The 14,813-nt window shown below is 40.9% G+C and overlaps 2 protein-coding genes across 8 annotated transcripts; both read left to right on the forward strand.

Annotated features, from left to right (window-relative positions):
• The first annotated feature begins 1,063 nt into the window (after positions 1-1,063).
• tlcd1 (TLC domain containing 1) lies at positions 1,064-6,954 on the forward strand. 3 transcript variants are annotated; one of them, XM_062561218.1, is made up of 5 exons: positions 1,064-1,281; positions 2,636-3,058; positions 4,039-4,121; positions 4,973-5,055; positions 5,509-6,954. In XM_062561218.1, exons 2-5 carry the CDS (start codon positions 2,853-2,855, stop codon positions 5,911-5,913), a joined length of 777 nt encoding a protein of 258 aa, XP_062417202.1. In that variant the 5' UTR covers positions 1,064-1,281; positions 2,636-2,852; the 3' UTR covers positions 5,914-6,954. The 3 variants fall into 3 exon arrangements, with proteins under 3 accessions (XP_062417202.1, XP_037324354.1, XP_037324345.1); XM_037468457.2 differs by having other exon boundaries at positions 1,064-1,243; positions 2,736-3,058; XM_037468448.2 differs by having other exon boundaries at positions 1,064-1,243; positions 2,741-3,058.
• Positions 6,955-7,856: 902 nt separating this feature from the next.
• Positions 7,857-13,336, forward strand: LOC119215885 (ras-related protein Rab-34). 5 transcript variants are annotated; one of them, XM_062561219.1, is made up of 12 exons: positions 7,857-8,250; positions 8,457-8,495; positions 9,011-9,127; positions 9,204-9,295; positions 9,381-9,449; positions 9,780-9,881; positions 9,988-10,052; positions 10,210-10,261; positions 10,360-10,441; positions 10,978-11,068; positions 11,435-11,484; positions 11,681-11,788. In XM_062561219.1, exons 3-11 carry the CDS (start codon positions 9,053-9,055, stop codon positions 11,446-11,448), a joined length of 642 nt encoding a protein of 213 aa, XP_062417203.1. In that variant the 5' UTR covers positions 7,857-8,250; positions 8,457-8,495; positions 9,011-9,052; the 3' UTR covers positions 11,449-11,484; positions 11,681-11,788. The 5 variants fall into 5 exon arrangements, with proteins under 5 accessions (XP_062417203.1, XP_037324312.1, XP_037324322.1 ...); XM_037468415.2 differs by lacking the exon at positions 11,435-11,484 and adding an exon at positions 11,874-13,336 and having other exon boundaries at positions 7,858-8,250; positions 8,460-8,495; XM_037468406.2 differs by lacking the exon at positions 11,435-11,484 and adding an exon at positions 11,874-13,336 and having other exon boundaries at positions 7,859-8,250.
• Positions 13,337-14,813: the final 1,477 nt, after the last annotated feature.

Here is a 14,813-nt window from a genome sequence, read left to right on the forward strand (position 1 = left end):
TTCCTTTTACCTCACTGGGCTAGAGAGGGGCGAACTATAGGGAATGGGATGGTTGCTTATGGAAACAGTTGCGGCACAGGAAAGGTTGCACAGGCTCCCTGTCTAACAAACATATGCTCCAAAAATGAAAAAAGATGTGTTTATTTTCTTAAAATTATATGTTTAGATTACTTACTGCGTACATCGCCCCTAATTTATATCTATATATATATATATATATATAATATTGTTCTAGCGTTTAAGAGGAATATAATATAGACATGATCTTTTGATTATATATTTCAAGAAATAATCCAAAGTTGATTGTAGCGTCTAAAAGAAATTTCCTTATCAATCAAAAAAGATCAGAAAGTCATCTTTAGGGTCTGCTACATTAACAGAGCAACTCCGTTTAAGGGGAACATGTATGCATGGCATGTTTGTGAAATATGGATCTAGTTGCTACATGCAAATGGGACATTTAGGATGACCTAAGACGAGCCCTTGGGGTACACCAGAGGGAGAGAGTCAATTGGGACTCTTATTCTTTCCTTCCATATTCATATTCTGAGTGTAGGGAAGTATTTCTATTTCATTCACCTTCGTACTTCTGCAACACTGAACGTAAGAGGTTAAAAACGGTGCTCTCAACTTCACTAGATTTATGTTAAAACCATATAAAATGAATATATAACATTCTGAAAGGGGCAAGTCTCCGCAATTTTTGTGCTTATAGGCAAGATACCATTACAAGATATTAACTTGGTGGCATTGCTGCTGTTAGTTATTGTTGAATGTTTAATGTAGTGTATAATTATATATGTGCTTATAATATATTATTTCATGTTTGACCATGTTTGCCGGTGAGAAAGAAAACATCGACTTGCACACACGTATCAGATGGCACCGTTACTAATTTGAATTTGAATTTACATCAGCCCTTTCAGACAATCACACCTAAGATCTCGTTTCGGCAGCCAGGCTCTGTGACAACTTGTCTGTGTCCCTCCTTGTTTCTGTCGTTAAAGGGCACAGCAGCGCCGCCCCCCCCCCCCCCCCCCCCCGACCCGCCCCACCACTCCCATTCCTCGCTGTGCGCGCACCGGGCGGGCGACGAGCGGCAACGCACCCAACGTGAACGCGCTGCGTGAGCACACACGCACACGCGCGCGTCGTTTGGTTGGACACGGTTGGGTTTGGAGATTCTCCGCCGACTCTCCGGGAACTCTAAACGCGAGGAGAACAAAAGACAAGCAGCTCCGAGGTAGGAGGACTTGGTTAAAACTTTATTAGAAACGGAAGGTACGGTGGCCGAGAAGGTTCAGACAAATACAAAAGCAACAACACAACCGCAAACGCCACAATACAACACGAACGCCAAAACACAAAATACAAAAGCCACATCACAACCGCAAATGCCACAACACAACACGAACGCCGCAACACGAAAATACAAAAGCCACATCACAACCGCAAATGCAACAACGCAACACGAACGGCGCAACACAACACGAAAGCGAAAACGGAAGTAGCTGCCCACGGGAGCGAGCGTATTTTGGAGGAACGCCCACGGGAGCGAGCGTATTTTGGAGGAACGGAGCTGGAGGATGCCAGATCGTTTAAGAAGTAAGTGAAACATGATTCCTTACTTTAACTGTAGCCGCAAGGAATCATGTTTCACTTACTTCTTAAACGATCTGGCATCCTCCAGCTCCGTTGTTACGTGCCGACTGGTTTTTGAACCTACTGGTTTGGCTACGCGTGCGTGTTTGTTTTGCTCCGACAGAGGCAGATGTTGTCTGTCACCTGATCCGTCACACATTCGCAAACATATTGCTGAAAATGTTCAAAATGCATCCCATATCCAATGCAGCGATTATGATTGTATAAGTGAGCACTACATCACTGCCACGTATAAAGAAATAAATAAAAGAACATACGTTTATTAAAAGATCGCCACAACCTGGATTCGAACCCGCAGTCGAGCAAAATAGCAAAACTTTATAAGACGGCGGCGCTACGCCGTCGGCCAACCGAGCTGTCAAATGCCGCTACTGATTTCACTACTTATCATGAAATTGCAAATCGTCAGTGGCAAGAACATCTTTTGGTTCAGGGTGAGCCAAGACAACTGGTTTTTGGTGGCGTAGCGTGAAATACATAGTTCTGTCAGGTTTTCTAGCACATTGCCCAAGTAGGATTACTCTCTTAATAACATCTAAACGCGTAGCCAAACCAGTAGGTTCAAAAACCAGTCGGCACGTAACAACGGAGCTGGAGGATGCCAGATCGTTTAAGAAGTAAGTGAAACATGATTCCTTGCGGCTACAGTTAAAGTAAGGAATTATGTTTCACTTACTTCTTAAACGATCTGGCATCCTCCAGCTCCGTTCCTCCAAAATACGCTCGCTCCCGTGGGCAGCTACTTCCGTTTTCGCTTTCGTGTTGTGTTGCGCCGTTCGTGTTGCGTTGTTGCATTTGCGGTTGTGATGTGGCTTTTGTATTTTCGTGTTGCGGCGTTCGTGTTGTGTTGTGGCATTTGCGGTCGTGATGTGGCTTTTGTATTTTGTGTTGTGGCGTTCGTGTTGCGTTGTGGCGTTTGCGGTTGTGTTGTTGCTTTTGTATTTGTCTGAACCTTCTCGGCCACCGTAGGAAGGTCCTCGCTCCTCGCAACCAGCGGCCTCTCCCAGCTTGTACCGGAGAACCCTGCCGTCTCATACCGTGCAAATCTTTCCCCCCCCCCCCCCCCCGTCAAGCGCAGGACCGTGGACACCCCGGCGGAGACGACTGGAGAACGCGAGGACGGTATAGAGAGTAAGAGTAGGCGTCCAGAGACAGACAGACAGACAGACAGACAGAGGGAGGGGGACAGGATGGACTCCCTGGTTCCTGTGTTGAAGAGCCACCCAGGCAAGTCAGTGCTGGTGGTTTCTCTGATTTTCAAGGTGATCCACCGGCTTCTGCAAAGGTTGCCTGTGCCCAAAGTGGTGAAGCAGGATGACTTCAAATCCTGGAAGTGGAAGAACCTCTCCGTCTCCATGGTGCACTCCCTGCTGACTGGATCGTGGGCCCTGACCTGGTAAGTTTCCATTTCAACATCTGTCTAGCCGCGCATCTATCAATCCCTCCACACACAGAGGCACACCATTGTCCATTCACAGTCTACTCCATGTGTTATTTGTGGAGTTGTGTGTTTGTGTGCAGCTGTGACAGTCTGTGGCAGCCAGGAGAAGAATGGCGCGTTGAGACAGGGGGAGGGACGGGGGAGAAAATGGCATTTTTAAGTGGGGGAGAGAAATATCACTGTACACTATGAACCGTATTTGCTGTTTGCTTGCACTTGGGAATTAGACTTCACGATTTGCAAAGAAATATAATATTTTCAGCCTCAAAAACAAACACACACACACACACACACACACACACACACACACACAACCTTTAGGCCAACAGTGTTCATCACGAGACAGTTTCCTAACTAGAAAAACCTGCTATCTCAACGACTCCTCTTAAAGGCATCGTGAGAAACTAGTTTTTGGGGTGGAGACTGTTTGAGGACCAAGATCAGATTTCTTTGCCATCTCACATAAGCTATTTATTGATATGTTTGTGTAATAAGTAAATAAGCAATGATTTGAGAGACAATAATTCAAAAGTAGGTTTTTGTACACTCAAAGTATTCTCAAGGAAAGATGTCTCATTTATTATCACACTAATTCTTACATGGCGTGTTTATACAAGGAGTGAACACAAAGGAACCTCTTTATTTTTTTGAGGTGTGTCTCTATTTGCCAAAAGCAGTGCGAAGTGACTAAGAACACTGCAAGATCAGGCAGAGAATTTATGACATTATGCACATGCACCAATAGAGGCTTAAACAAATAGTTGACAGATCAAACAATACAACATGGAGAGCACTCTTTCTTTCTGTCTGTTATTCCCGGGGTTAAAACAAGCACCTGGTATTGAAGTCTCTGCTTAGTCTGCAGCAGTGATCCAGTGTCTGTCTGACTGAGGTGAACAGAGAGCCAACTTTCTATAACCCGTGTCCCTCCGCAGTGTGCTCGTTTGGCCAGAGACGTTGAACAACATTCACTCCTACCACACCCCTCTGTCCTACATGCTCGTCTGCGTCTCTACAGGTCAGTGAATGCATCGTGGCAGAAGTCCCTTCGGAATAACAAGCTTAACAACTGTAGTTAGGATTTTCTGTTATATGTTTGGGAACTTAATTTCAAATATTCCATCTGAAGCATTGTTTTCATCATTTATGCACTAGCTAATTATTTGTAATTATTCTAAAAATATTTTGACTATAAAAAGTCTGAAAATTTATAAAAGAACTTATGGTTTAACTTTCCAAAACACGAAGATATATGTTGTATGACTAACAATTTCCACTACGACTTGCAGAAATGGTTTAATGCAAAGAGTGACGTGGAGGAGAGGTGCTTATTGACTCTCGCATCCTTCAATTGAGCTTTGAATTTATCTTGGGGCATAAAAGAGCCACCATGAAGTTGCTGGTTTATATTGATACAATCAAAAGATCTGCCCCCCCCCCCCCTCTTGCATCATTCCTAATTACTGTGGACACCAGAGATAATCCACGAGGACTCGTGGTGTGTTTGAGCTGTACAGAGTTATATCTCATGTGTTGCTATGAAGACGTAAATCTGTGGAGATCTGCACCAACAACTGCAAACAACTGTCAACTCCCCTGAAACCAACCGCACTCGATACTAGTCGGCCTGCTGTTTGATATAGAGGCTGATTGTGTGGTTGTTGCTCTGTCAGTTGGAGAACTAAATAACTCTTGGTAGAATATGAGTCGCTTGAGTATCTCGAGCTAAACAAGGCCACACTGTTCGATAACCATGGTTATGTTGTCAATTGTGCACATGGCATCTTCTAATAATAATGCCAGAGGGGAATAAACAGATAATTATAGATTTTACTAGTCCACTTCCTCACAGTGTCTCTTCCTTCTCAGGATACTTTGTGCATGATGCGGGTGATATTATCCTGACAGGACATGCAAGACAATCCTGGGAATTCTTAATCCATCATGTGCTGGTAAGACCATATGCCTTCTTGTTTTATTTAAAATATTATTTACAAATTCAACTAGCAGAAGTGTTGTTGTTACCTTTTCTACATCATGTCGTGTCGTTTTGTTCAGTTTCTTTTTTTAAACCATCCACCTTCCTTAAATTATCCCTCTTAAGTAGCTTAACTGTCAAAACATCACAAGTCTGAGGAGATCATGTAGATGTATGATCTCAGTGTCTTTTACCAATTTGCTATGGATTCTCTCAAATTCCAACTGAATTCCGACTTTTGCTTCATCCCTAGAATTCAAGTAGAACATCTGTGGGTCTGAATTATTTCAAACATTTTGACAGTGAGGCTCAGGAGGTTATATGAACACCATTGCTTCCAAAGACCCAAACAAATGGAAGGAAATGCACAGACAAAAACAGAAGATTAGCTGTCAAAATGAAGTGTGTGTGTGTGTGTCCTCCACAGGTGATCTCGTGTTTCCTGTACGCCCTCTACACTGAGCTGTATGTAGCCGGCGCTGTGATCGCTCTCTTTGTGGAGGTCAACAGCGTCACTCTGCATCTGAGGCTGTTGCTGAAGCTGGCCGGCGCTCAGTCCTCCTCCTTGTTCCACGTCAACAAACTCGTCAACATCTCCACCTACTTGTCGTTTCGTCTGGGCACCCAGTTTTACCTCACCTGGTACATCGTCAACAACTACACCTGGCTGGACCGTGGTTTATACTTCCTGGTCGCCATGATAGCCATGAATATCATGATCCTGACTTATTTCTTCCGCCTATTACGCGCTGACTTCTTCCCCAGGAGCAGGAGCTCTGTGAGGCCCAACGAGACGCACAACAACAACTCCAAAAAGTTTCCCTGTGATTGAGTGGGGGAAGGTTTACGGACATGCCTTTGTATTTGTGTTTACACATTTTGTCTTTTTACAAAAAGACCCCATTCATGTTGATGACCGGTCCATTTGTTGTGTCTGAATGCCAAAGAAAAGATACTTTTGGTTAGGAGAAGGTCCAGCCTTGTTCGGAAATGTTGGAGAAATGTTGCTTTTCGGATAAAAATGCAATGCAACACAGCTTTACCTGAAGCCCAAATTCTGGGATAAATTCTTCATCTCTTGGACCCCTGTGAGAATTGACTGCTTTTACTTTATATTTTTAGTATCATAAGGTAATCGTGTGCAGGAATGCATTGATATTTGTCAGAAACCTGCTTAGTTGACGGAAGTTGAAAGAGTTAGAAAACTGATGTCACACTCATGTCGGTGTAGAAAATGACGACGCTTCAGCCAGTGACCTTCGTTTAGCATAAAGACCATCAACATACCGCTAGCATGGTTCTGTCCCAAGGTAAATAACTAAATATAACTTAAGCCTTGTGGGTTGTCCTTTAACTCGCAGCAACAAATAAGGAGTTGGCTATATCTTAGATGTCAAACTATTATTTAAACAACTAAATTAAATTTCTGCATTACCGCAAACCTAAAGAAATAGTTTGACACAAGATATGCTTATTTTCTTCCTTGGCTGATACCACTCTAATATTAGTTAATCTATTTGTGGTGTAATGTACCCCTGTAACTCAACGATCTGTACGTCTCCCCCTCAAAGTTCAAAATGCATGTGAACCACAAATGATTACACTGTTTGAAGATAAACCATTACAGTGTGAAACGTTGTGAACAGGACGTGCTTATGCTTGCCTGGTCACTGATCTCTGACAGTGTTAAACCTGTGTACAACAAACCTGTGTCTAATTGACAGCACGACAACAAAGGTTACTTTATGATGCGTTCAGGCTCTTTTCAAAATGAGTATTGGGCAACGATAAAATGTGTTTTTTGTGTTCACGCATGATCTCTTAAAATGTAATGTTGGTAAGAAATTTGAATAAATCCTGTTGTTTGAATATATAGATTAGAGGAAATTATTTTTTAAACTCTGAGCATCTTATGATAAATTATTATCTTATACATCTATCTTTTGTTTCATTATTTTCATTTCTTGTGTTCTGAAGAATTTCAAAGTGAAATGTGAAAATTAGAATTTTTGATAGTTTACAAACTTCAGAGCGGTCAAAATGATTTTCAGGACAGTGGCAACAAAAACTGCTACAATCAAACAATATAGATCATCCGTGAAAAAGATCAAATAAATAACCAGGGATCTCTAAAAGCTATTTGCTCCCTTTTTTCCTTCTGTGCAGATCTGGACTTTGCTTTGACTCTGATCCGTGCTACCAGCTGAACCGTGGGTTTCATGTTCCCTTGCACCACTAGATGATACAGCCAGCAGATGGTTAGCTTAGCATTAATACTGAAAATTGGGATAAAGCTGGCCTCATAAGATACAAATGTATGCCCATGTACAGAGCTGTGCTGTTTCCTTTGTATAGACCTAAACAATGGCCACCTTCCATCTTGTGTCCACTTATTTTTACTTTGTACTTAATACATTGTTGCGTTTTTTGATGTTCAACAACAAAACTTAAACTTTCAGGTTCACATTTGTTTTTTTTAAATGAACAAAACCTTTGTCTTGGATTTGGCTCCATAGCTCTGGAGCTAGTTTCGACGTTGAGGAGCTCAGCGAAAGCAAAGCTAGAGCGCCCTCTGCTGGCGACCAATTTAACTTACAGAGAAAAAACGTCTTACACAATTACAAAGACATGAGCAGAAGTAGGACATTACAGCACATGTATAATAGTAACATTCAAACGTAAAAAGGTGGTAATGGAGAAAAGTATGAATGATCATACATTGATAGTGAATACAGAATAAAAAAAAGAAAACAATAAATGCTGAGTTTATAGATGGACTATAGATATATTGGTAGATGGTAGATTGGTATCTGATTGATGGATGGATAAAACATAGATGGATAGATCGATGGATTGGGCTTGTTTTTCCTTTCAAAAATGTCCGATCATTCCTCATTTCCTCCAGCAGGGGACCGAGAAGAGAAAATCTGGGAGGAAGGAAAAATAAATAAATCCAGGAATCTTGAGTCAGCAGCCACAGCGGCTTCAGTCTGCTTCTTCTCCTCCTCCTCCTATTTCCGTGGATCGATCTCAGCTGCGATCACCACACGATCACTTTGACGGTGGACTGTGAATTTGCTCCATTGTACACCACAATAGGACACATCTTCCGTGGGAAGTAAAAGAGTAAAACCGAAACAGCGACGAGAGAAGGGTCCGTCTCCAAGTGGTAAGTTTAGCTTCTTCACAGGCTCGAACGCGCTGCTTTTACTTTGAATCGTGCTCGTGAGACTTTTGTTCGTGTATCTTTCGTAACGTGGAACTTTGCAGAGTTTTTATAATGCTGAAAAAGGCGATTGGATGTAAAATAAAGGTTTAAATTGACCGTTTAGTGGGGGAGCAAACCAAACTCTTCTTCTTCTTGTTCTCTTCCAGAAGCCTTGATGAGCAAGAGGATTAAAACCCATCTGCAGAGTAAGTGGATCAACTCTGATTACAGTTGTCTGGCTCTGCGTGTGTCCACGTTGCTGTACGATGGATAACAGATATTTTATCTCACTGCAGTTCATTGTTGTTCCTGTGTGTACTGGCCTGCTCTCTCTGCATTTGCAGTGGGCTGAATATTTGTATGTGTGCTCCTTTTGGGGGGGGGGGGGTGTTGTGATTTTTTGGGGAAGAGAACATAAGCGATCCCAAAATGAATATGAACTAATACGACATTGTGAGTCCTTGTCCGTGCTTGTTTGAAAATAACATTTGAAATGGTCTCACAGGAAGATTCTTAAAAGAGGGACTGTCCTCGTATTTGAAAGATAATTCATTCGTTTTTGTTTTCCTTATAAGCTTCATGGGACATCCTGTAAGTTTTACTTCTAGTAGCAAAAGTAAGCGTTGGCACCTGGTCTGATGTTCGGGGGCCAAAAACTCATACACTGCAGTTTAAATACAAAGAAGAAACATATTTCTAAACACTTTCTCTCTCTGTCCAGCTCCCCACGTGTTCCTCCACTAAACACTTCCCTCAACGCTTCATGTCTCTCCGAGTTCCAGCCATGAGCGTCCTGCCTCCGGTCCGAAAGGACCGTATCATTGCACAGCTCCCTCGGGTAAAGTCCTATGCTGTCATGGTTGCCTGCAGCTGTCCACTATCCCTATTCCCTAATTCCTCATCCCCTCTTGCAGTATTTCAGGAAAGAGGCCGCCTCTCACACCGCAGACGACTTCAACCCCAAAGTGAAGACGGCCTGTCAGGAGCAGCGTACGGGCACCGTGGGGTGAGGGCAGCCGCCGGCAGCCTGGATGACGCAGTGTTTTTGGGTCACTTATTAACATGTTGCACCTTCATTTTATTCTTCTCAGCAGATTTAAAATCTCTAAGGTCATAGTTGTGGGTGACCTGGCTGTGGGGAAAACCTGTCTGATTAATAGGTAAGCTCCTACACCGGCACTGCTGGGAATAAATCAAAAGAGAACTAACTCTTTCTGGGAAGCACGAGCTACTAAGCGAAGTCATTCTGTTATCAAAAGTGTAGGAACAAATCTACATTAAATACATACTGTGTTTAAATATATTTATTAAAGTACTGTTCTGAAGTATCGTTTTTGAGTTTTTCAATTGCTACCTTAGATTTCTACTCATACATTTTCAGAGATAACAATAATACGTTTTACTCTGGCAGCTGGAGTTACTGGTTGCTTTACAGATCATGTTTAACATACCATATAGTCCATGAAATATGACTTTTTTAATGTTTTCAGGTTTTGCAAAGATGCGTTCGATAAAAACTACAAGGCAACGATCGGTGTTGACTTTGAGATGGAGCGCTTTGAGGTGCTCGGTGTTCCTTTCAGCCTTCAGCTGTAAGTCCAATATCATCGTCACTACTCCTAAAACAAATGAATACGACTTTGTGATCTTAAGTCCGTCTGAGGTGGTGTTGCTAAAATGTCCGTCCCTGTTTTACAGCTGGGACACTGCGGGCCAGGAGAGGTTCAAGTGCATCGCTTCTACGTACTACAGAGGAGCCCAGGGTGAGAGGTTTCTCTGCTTCAGGCCAGGTCACCTGACGAGAAACGTTGTAAAAGCTCATCTCCTTCCACGAACACAAAGGAAGCCGTGGATACGTAACACTGCTAGAATCTGTCCGTTTGAAACCGTTAATCAATTCAACATGTCCTCTTCTTCCAGTTGTGATTATCGCGTTTGATGTAAACGACGTCGCCTCTTTGGGCCACGTGAGGTGAGGTTATTCACGAGGAGCAGGTTCCTGGGCAGGTTTTCACCTCCAGCTGGAGGACTTGATCTAATCTTGTTCTTGGTTTTTTGTTGTTGTTGCAGACAGTGGCTTGAAGACGCCCTGAGAGAGAATGACCCCACTGCTGTTCAGCTGTTCCTTGTTGGCACAAAGAAAGACCTGAGTGTACGTCTGGGTATTGTTTGAAGGGGACAGTGAGGCCCGTGAAGTCAAATGAGAATAATTTGGACTCCAACTTAAGGCATTTGTGTACAAGCTCAGAGCTCAGAAATGTATCTTACCCGCCCGTTACTTCATTTTTCTGTTAGTGGCCGAAACTATGGACACGCAGACATTAATAATGAATTCATTAATTAAAGCGGTAGTCTTTTTATTTCAAGAAGTTCTATATTTTAGTTGAACTTTTTAAAATATGTGTCTTTTACACTGATGATTTTTAGAGAATATTTAATCATTTGATTAGTCTCTTTGGACAATGCTGGGGCTGACTATTAGATTATGTCATTTATTTATTTCTTCTCTTGTCCTTGGGTGAACTTTTTTGCATTAAAATGAATATGTCAGATAACTAAATATATTTGGACTTTAGAACTTTATCTGGCCAAAGCAAGGAATTTGAAACCGCTAGCTTTGTATTTATTTTACCATTCTATAGAATATACATTAATAGATAACGTGGTCTTCTCTGGTCTTTCCTACAGTCCCCTGCACAGTATTCTCAGATTGAACAAGATGCCCTCAAACTAGCACACGAGATGCGAGCGGAGTACTGGGCCGTGTCCTCGCTGACCGGTGAGCGTTTAGATCAAATACAGTTACACGACTCCGAGGCCGTAAGGTGTGGTCAAAAAGGGGAAAGAGTATATTTTTCCTTTTTCAGTATGGTCCAATTTCTTTGGTGGTTAGGGGTGGAAGGTGTTTTATTTTTCAATGCCCCATATTTATTTTTTGATTGATTATATTGTGAGATTTACTCCCAGAAGTTTGAATAGTTCTGGTATTCAGCATTGATCATAGCAGAGGACAAAAGGGCTTCATTTTCAATTTGTTGTGTACATTTTGATAGTTTTAGGGATTGAGCATTTATTTTCACTTTTACTAGCCAACAGTCTCAACAGAGAGGAATTCTCTGAACCAAGAACATTTTTATTATCACAGAGTGCAGAAAATGATGAGAGAGGAAAAAATGAGAGGCGAAAGGAGAATTAGTAAGTAGCTCGTCATTTAATGAGGAGACAATATTATTTATAATTTCACTCAAAATCTGTGATTTGGGGCGCACAAGAATAATTATTAAATCAACATTTCATCTTTAAATCGGGGATGAGTTTAGTTATTAGGGAGTTGGGTGTGGCACTGTTTTTCCTGCAGCACTAACTGATGAATATTTCCCCCTTGCTGCAGGGGAAAACGTCAAAGAGTTTTTCTTTCGAGTCGCATCGTTGGCCTTTGAGACCAACGTTCTTGCCGAGTTGGAGAAAAGTGGTCCGAGGCAAATTGGGGGCGTCGTCAGTGAGTATGCGAAAATATCCCTGCAATCACCAAAACCTTCTCACTGGTCTCATAGTTTTAACCTCCTGATATTCATTTGTTTCAGGAATAAACAGCACTTCAGACAATGTGTACGCTTCATCAAAGAAGAAGCAGGCAAACTGCTGTCAGTAAGGTTGGCGGCAGATGTTTAGTCAAAGGTACACACTTAAAAATGAGGGAAAAGACTGTATTTCTGCAGTGGAGGCAGGAGGAGGGAGTTTTACTTCCTGAAATGTTTGAGTTTAGTTTTTCCTGGCCTGGAAAGCTGTGGAATCTTGTGGTATTGCTCAGTTTAACTCGTCTAGAGTTTCAGTGACGCAGGAATTATGCACAGAAGGACTTTTACTGCGGAGAGTGACTGTGGGTGCGTATGACACGGTGTGTGTGTGGATGCTTAAATATTCGGTCTCGCTGCTTTATTTTTGTTAAACCGTTACGATTTTTCACAACAGTCTGGTTTACCTTTTAATGTCGGTCATTTTTTATGTCAAATAACCTCTTTTCATGATAATAAACTGTAGACACGATGGTAGGAGGGTATTTTTCTGCTTAACTATCCTGCTAATTATCTCATGACCTTTCACATTTGCCTTCTGACCTTTCCGACCTCCCGACCAAGATTCATTGTTGTAGATGCTGACTTTTACACTTTTTCCTTCATTGGTACTTTTTGCTTTTTGTTTACAATGACTGAATTCGAACCATCCATTTTTTAGTGGTTTAAGCGTTTATTTTTACATGTAATAAAAATATATATTAAAAAAAAACATTTGAATGTCTTTTGAAAATAAAACATTTCAACAGTTATTTAGTTGAAACAAGAATTTCAGTGTATTTCTTAAAAATAAGTTACTGCTGATGCTGATTTTAAACTTGGCCCCAGGCCAACGTGTTGCATTAGAATTTTGGTAATAGCGACATAAATGCTTAAATGTTACGCTAGTTCTAGAAAATTAGCCATGATGCAAAGATGTTACTCATCTGACAAAAGCATAGTGCTTTCCTAAATGAATTTCCATGAATGAAGCATTGCATTTTTTACTAATTAACTTTGCCTCTCTACACACCTAGTAGAGTTAGTAATGTGGACTGCTTTTTTTTAGTCGTTAAGCATTACCTTGAATTCCAATTCTTTACAAAATATTGCCACGTCAGAGATTTGTGTATTTCTTAAGACGCTACTACTACCAAATACCTAGATTTGTAGCTACATATTGTGCACATGAATCAATCCGACTCTGTACTTGATACTAATTGATATCAACACTGCAGTCGAGAAGCCTTGAGAACAATGACTTTTTACAAATGTTAATTTTTCCTCTCACGCCTCAGTTGTTGGGAATCCTCAGAGGACGTAAAAAGAAACTCCGGTTACCATCATGTTCCCAGCTGCAACAACAAAACCCATTATTTTACAGTTTATTCTCAGACGAGAAAGGTTATTGCAGTTGTTAAATAAACAGATCTGGAATTTCATCCCAGAGTTGATGCTGAGCTGAGGACGGAGCCTTTCTGCCTTCAATTATTTTCCCACTGTTTTTGTCTCATGTGTATCAGGAAATAAATAAACCTTAATCTTGATGCAAACATGCTGTTTTTATCTTTGACACATCTTTGTAAAAAGATTCATACGGTAATGACGCTAAATTGATATATCTGTCTTCATAATAACAAATGTGTCTGAGTACTGTTTTAACTCATGCTGATGAAATGATGTTGTACGGCCACCTGGGGGCACCTGACACAAGCTGAAATACAACATTAGGAACTGCATGAGGAACAGAAGTAGAAGTTTGTGTTGATTTTCAGTCAGCCCCACAACGCCCTGGTTCTGGTTCCGGTTCTGATCGGTGCCTTTCTTCCCTGTGCCCAGCAATATTGCCTGGGCCTCCAGCGACGCCATGATCATGTGACCATTTCCTTTAAGATCTAATTTGAAAATGGAGACATGGTTGGTTGGTGAATGTCATTGTAAATTAGCTCATTATTTTTTTAAAAGCTTTCAAATTGAAATCCTATACCAAAGGGTCTCAATATTGTCTGCGCTGAATGCGGTGTGAGCTATTATTCTGATTCAGATGTATAAGTTTGTAACTATTGACCTTTTCCTTTAAAAAAAAAAAAAGCATTTAGAAGGAATTTGGCTCATGAATGAGACTTTAAATGACTTTTTTTTGGAAATTCCTTATGATAATTGTTGTGATATTCTCTGAGGTTGTCTGCTATCAATACCAAATGTAACGTTCAGCTTCTGAATTTAATGTGGTGTGCTATCATTTTTAATGTTCTGTTTAAATCTATTCTTCATTGATATATTTCAAAAATGATTCACACAATGGGAATTTTTTCATCAAATGTATATTTTATTCATTAAATTAGTTACATATATATATATGATTTTTTTTAGGTTTAGTGGAATTATTAAAGTAACGTAAACTCGGCTCTTATTTTGAAGTCAGTCCCCACGGGCCTGTACCGTAATACCAAATGTACACGCGCACTGCAGAATAACGTGCGGTGCTGGCTTGTTTTCAAAGTGGATGCTTGGCCGCAAAATGATGGTGGCTTCGCTTAGATTTTGGTAAACTAGCTTTTTTTTAATCTAATATAGTCATACACCAGCACAGTGACACCGATGACACGCTATAAGGAGAAATAGAAATAGCCAAACGTGTCGCTGATGGTTTCCTTTACATATTTATTACAATTTAATGCTTTAACTACTTTCAGATTGTTTTCTTTAAATCGAAGCAGTTGCTTGAACTAAATGCTGCCATTAAACATTTCTGAAAATATATAGAATGTCAATGTTAGTTAATCATAAATGATCTTTTATGCTTTGATCCAGAAATGCTCCTGCGGCAGGTAAAATCTAAATGTTTCTGTTTCCAGCAGGTGGGGTTAAATACATTAAATAATGTATGAATGTCTTTAAATTGTGCTTTAGCAAAAATACTGATGAGGTAACATTATCTCTTAACCTCAGGTGCAAAAGAATCATTTT

Source organism: Pungitius pungitius, chromosome 3 (assembly GCF_949316345.1).
Source record: "Pungitius pungitius chromosome 3, fPunPun2.1, whole genome shotgun sequence".
Taxonomy (NCBI): Eukaryota; Metazoa; Chordata; class Actinopteri; order Perciformes; family Gasterosteidae; genus Pungitius; species Pungitius pungitius.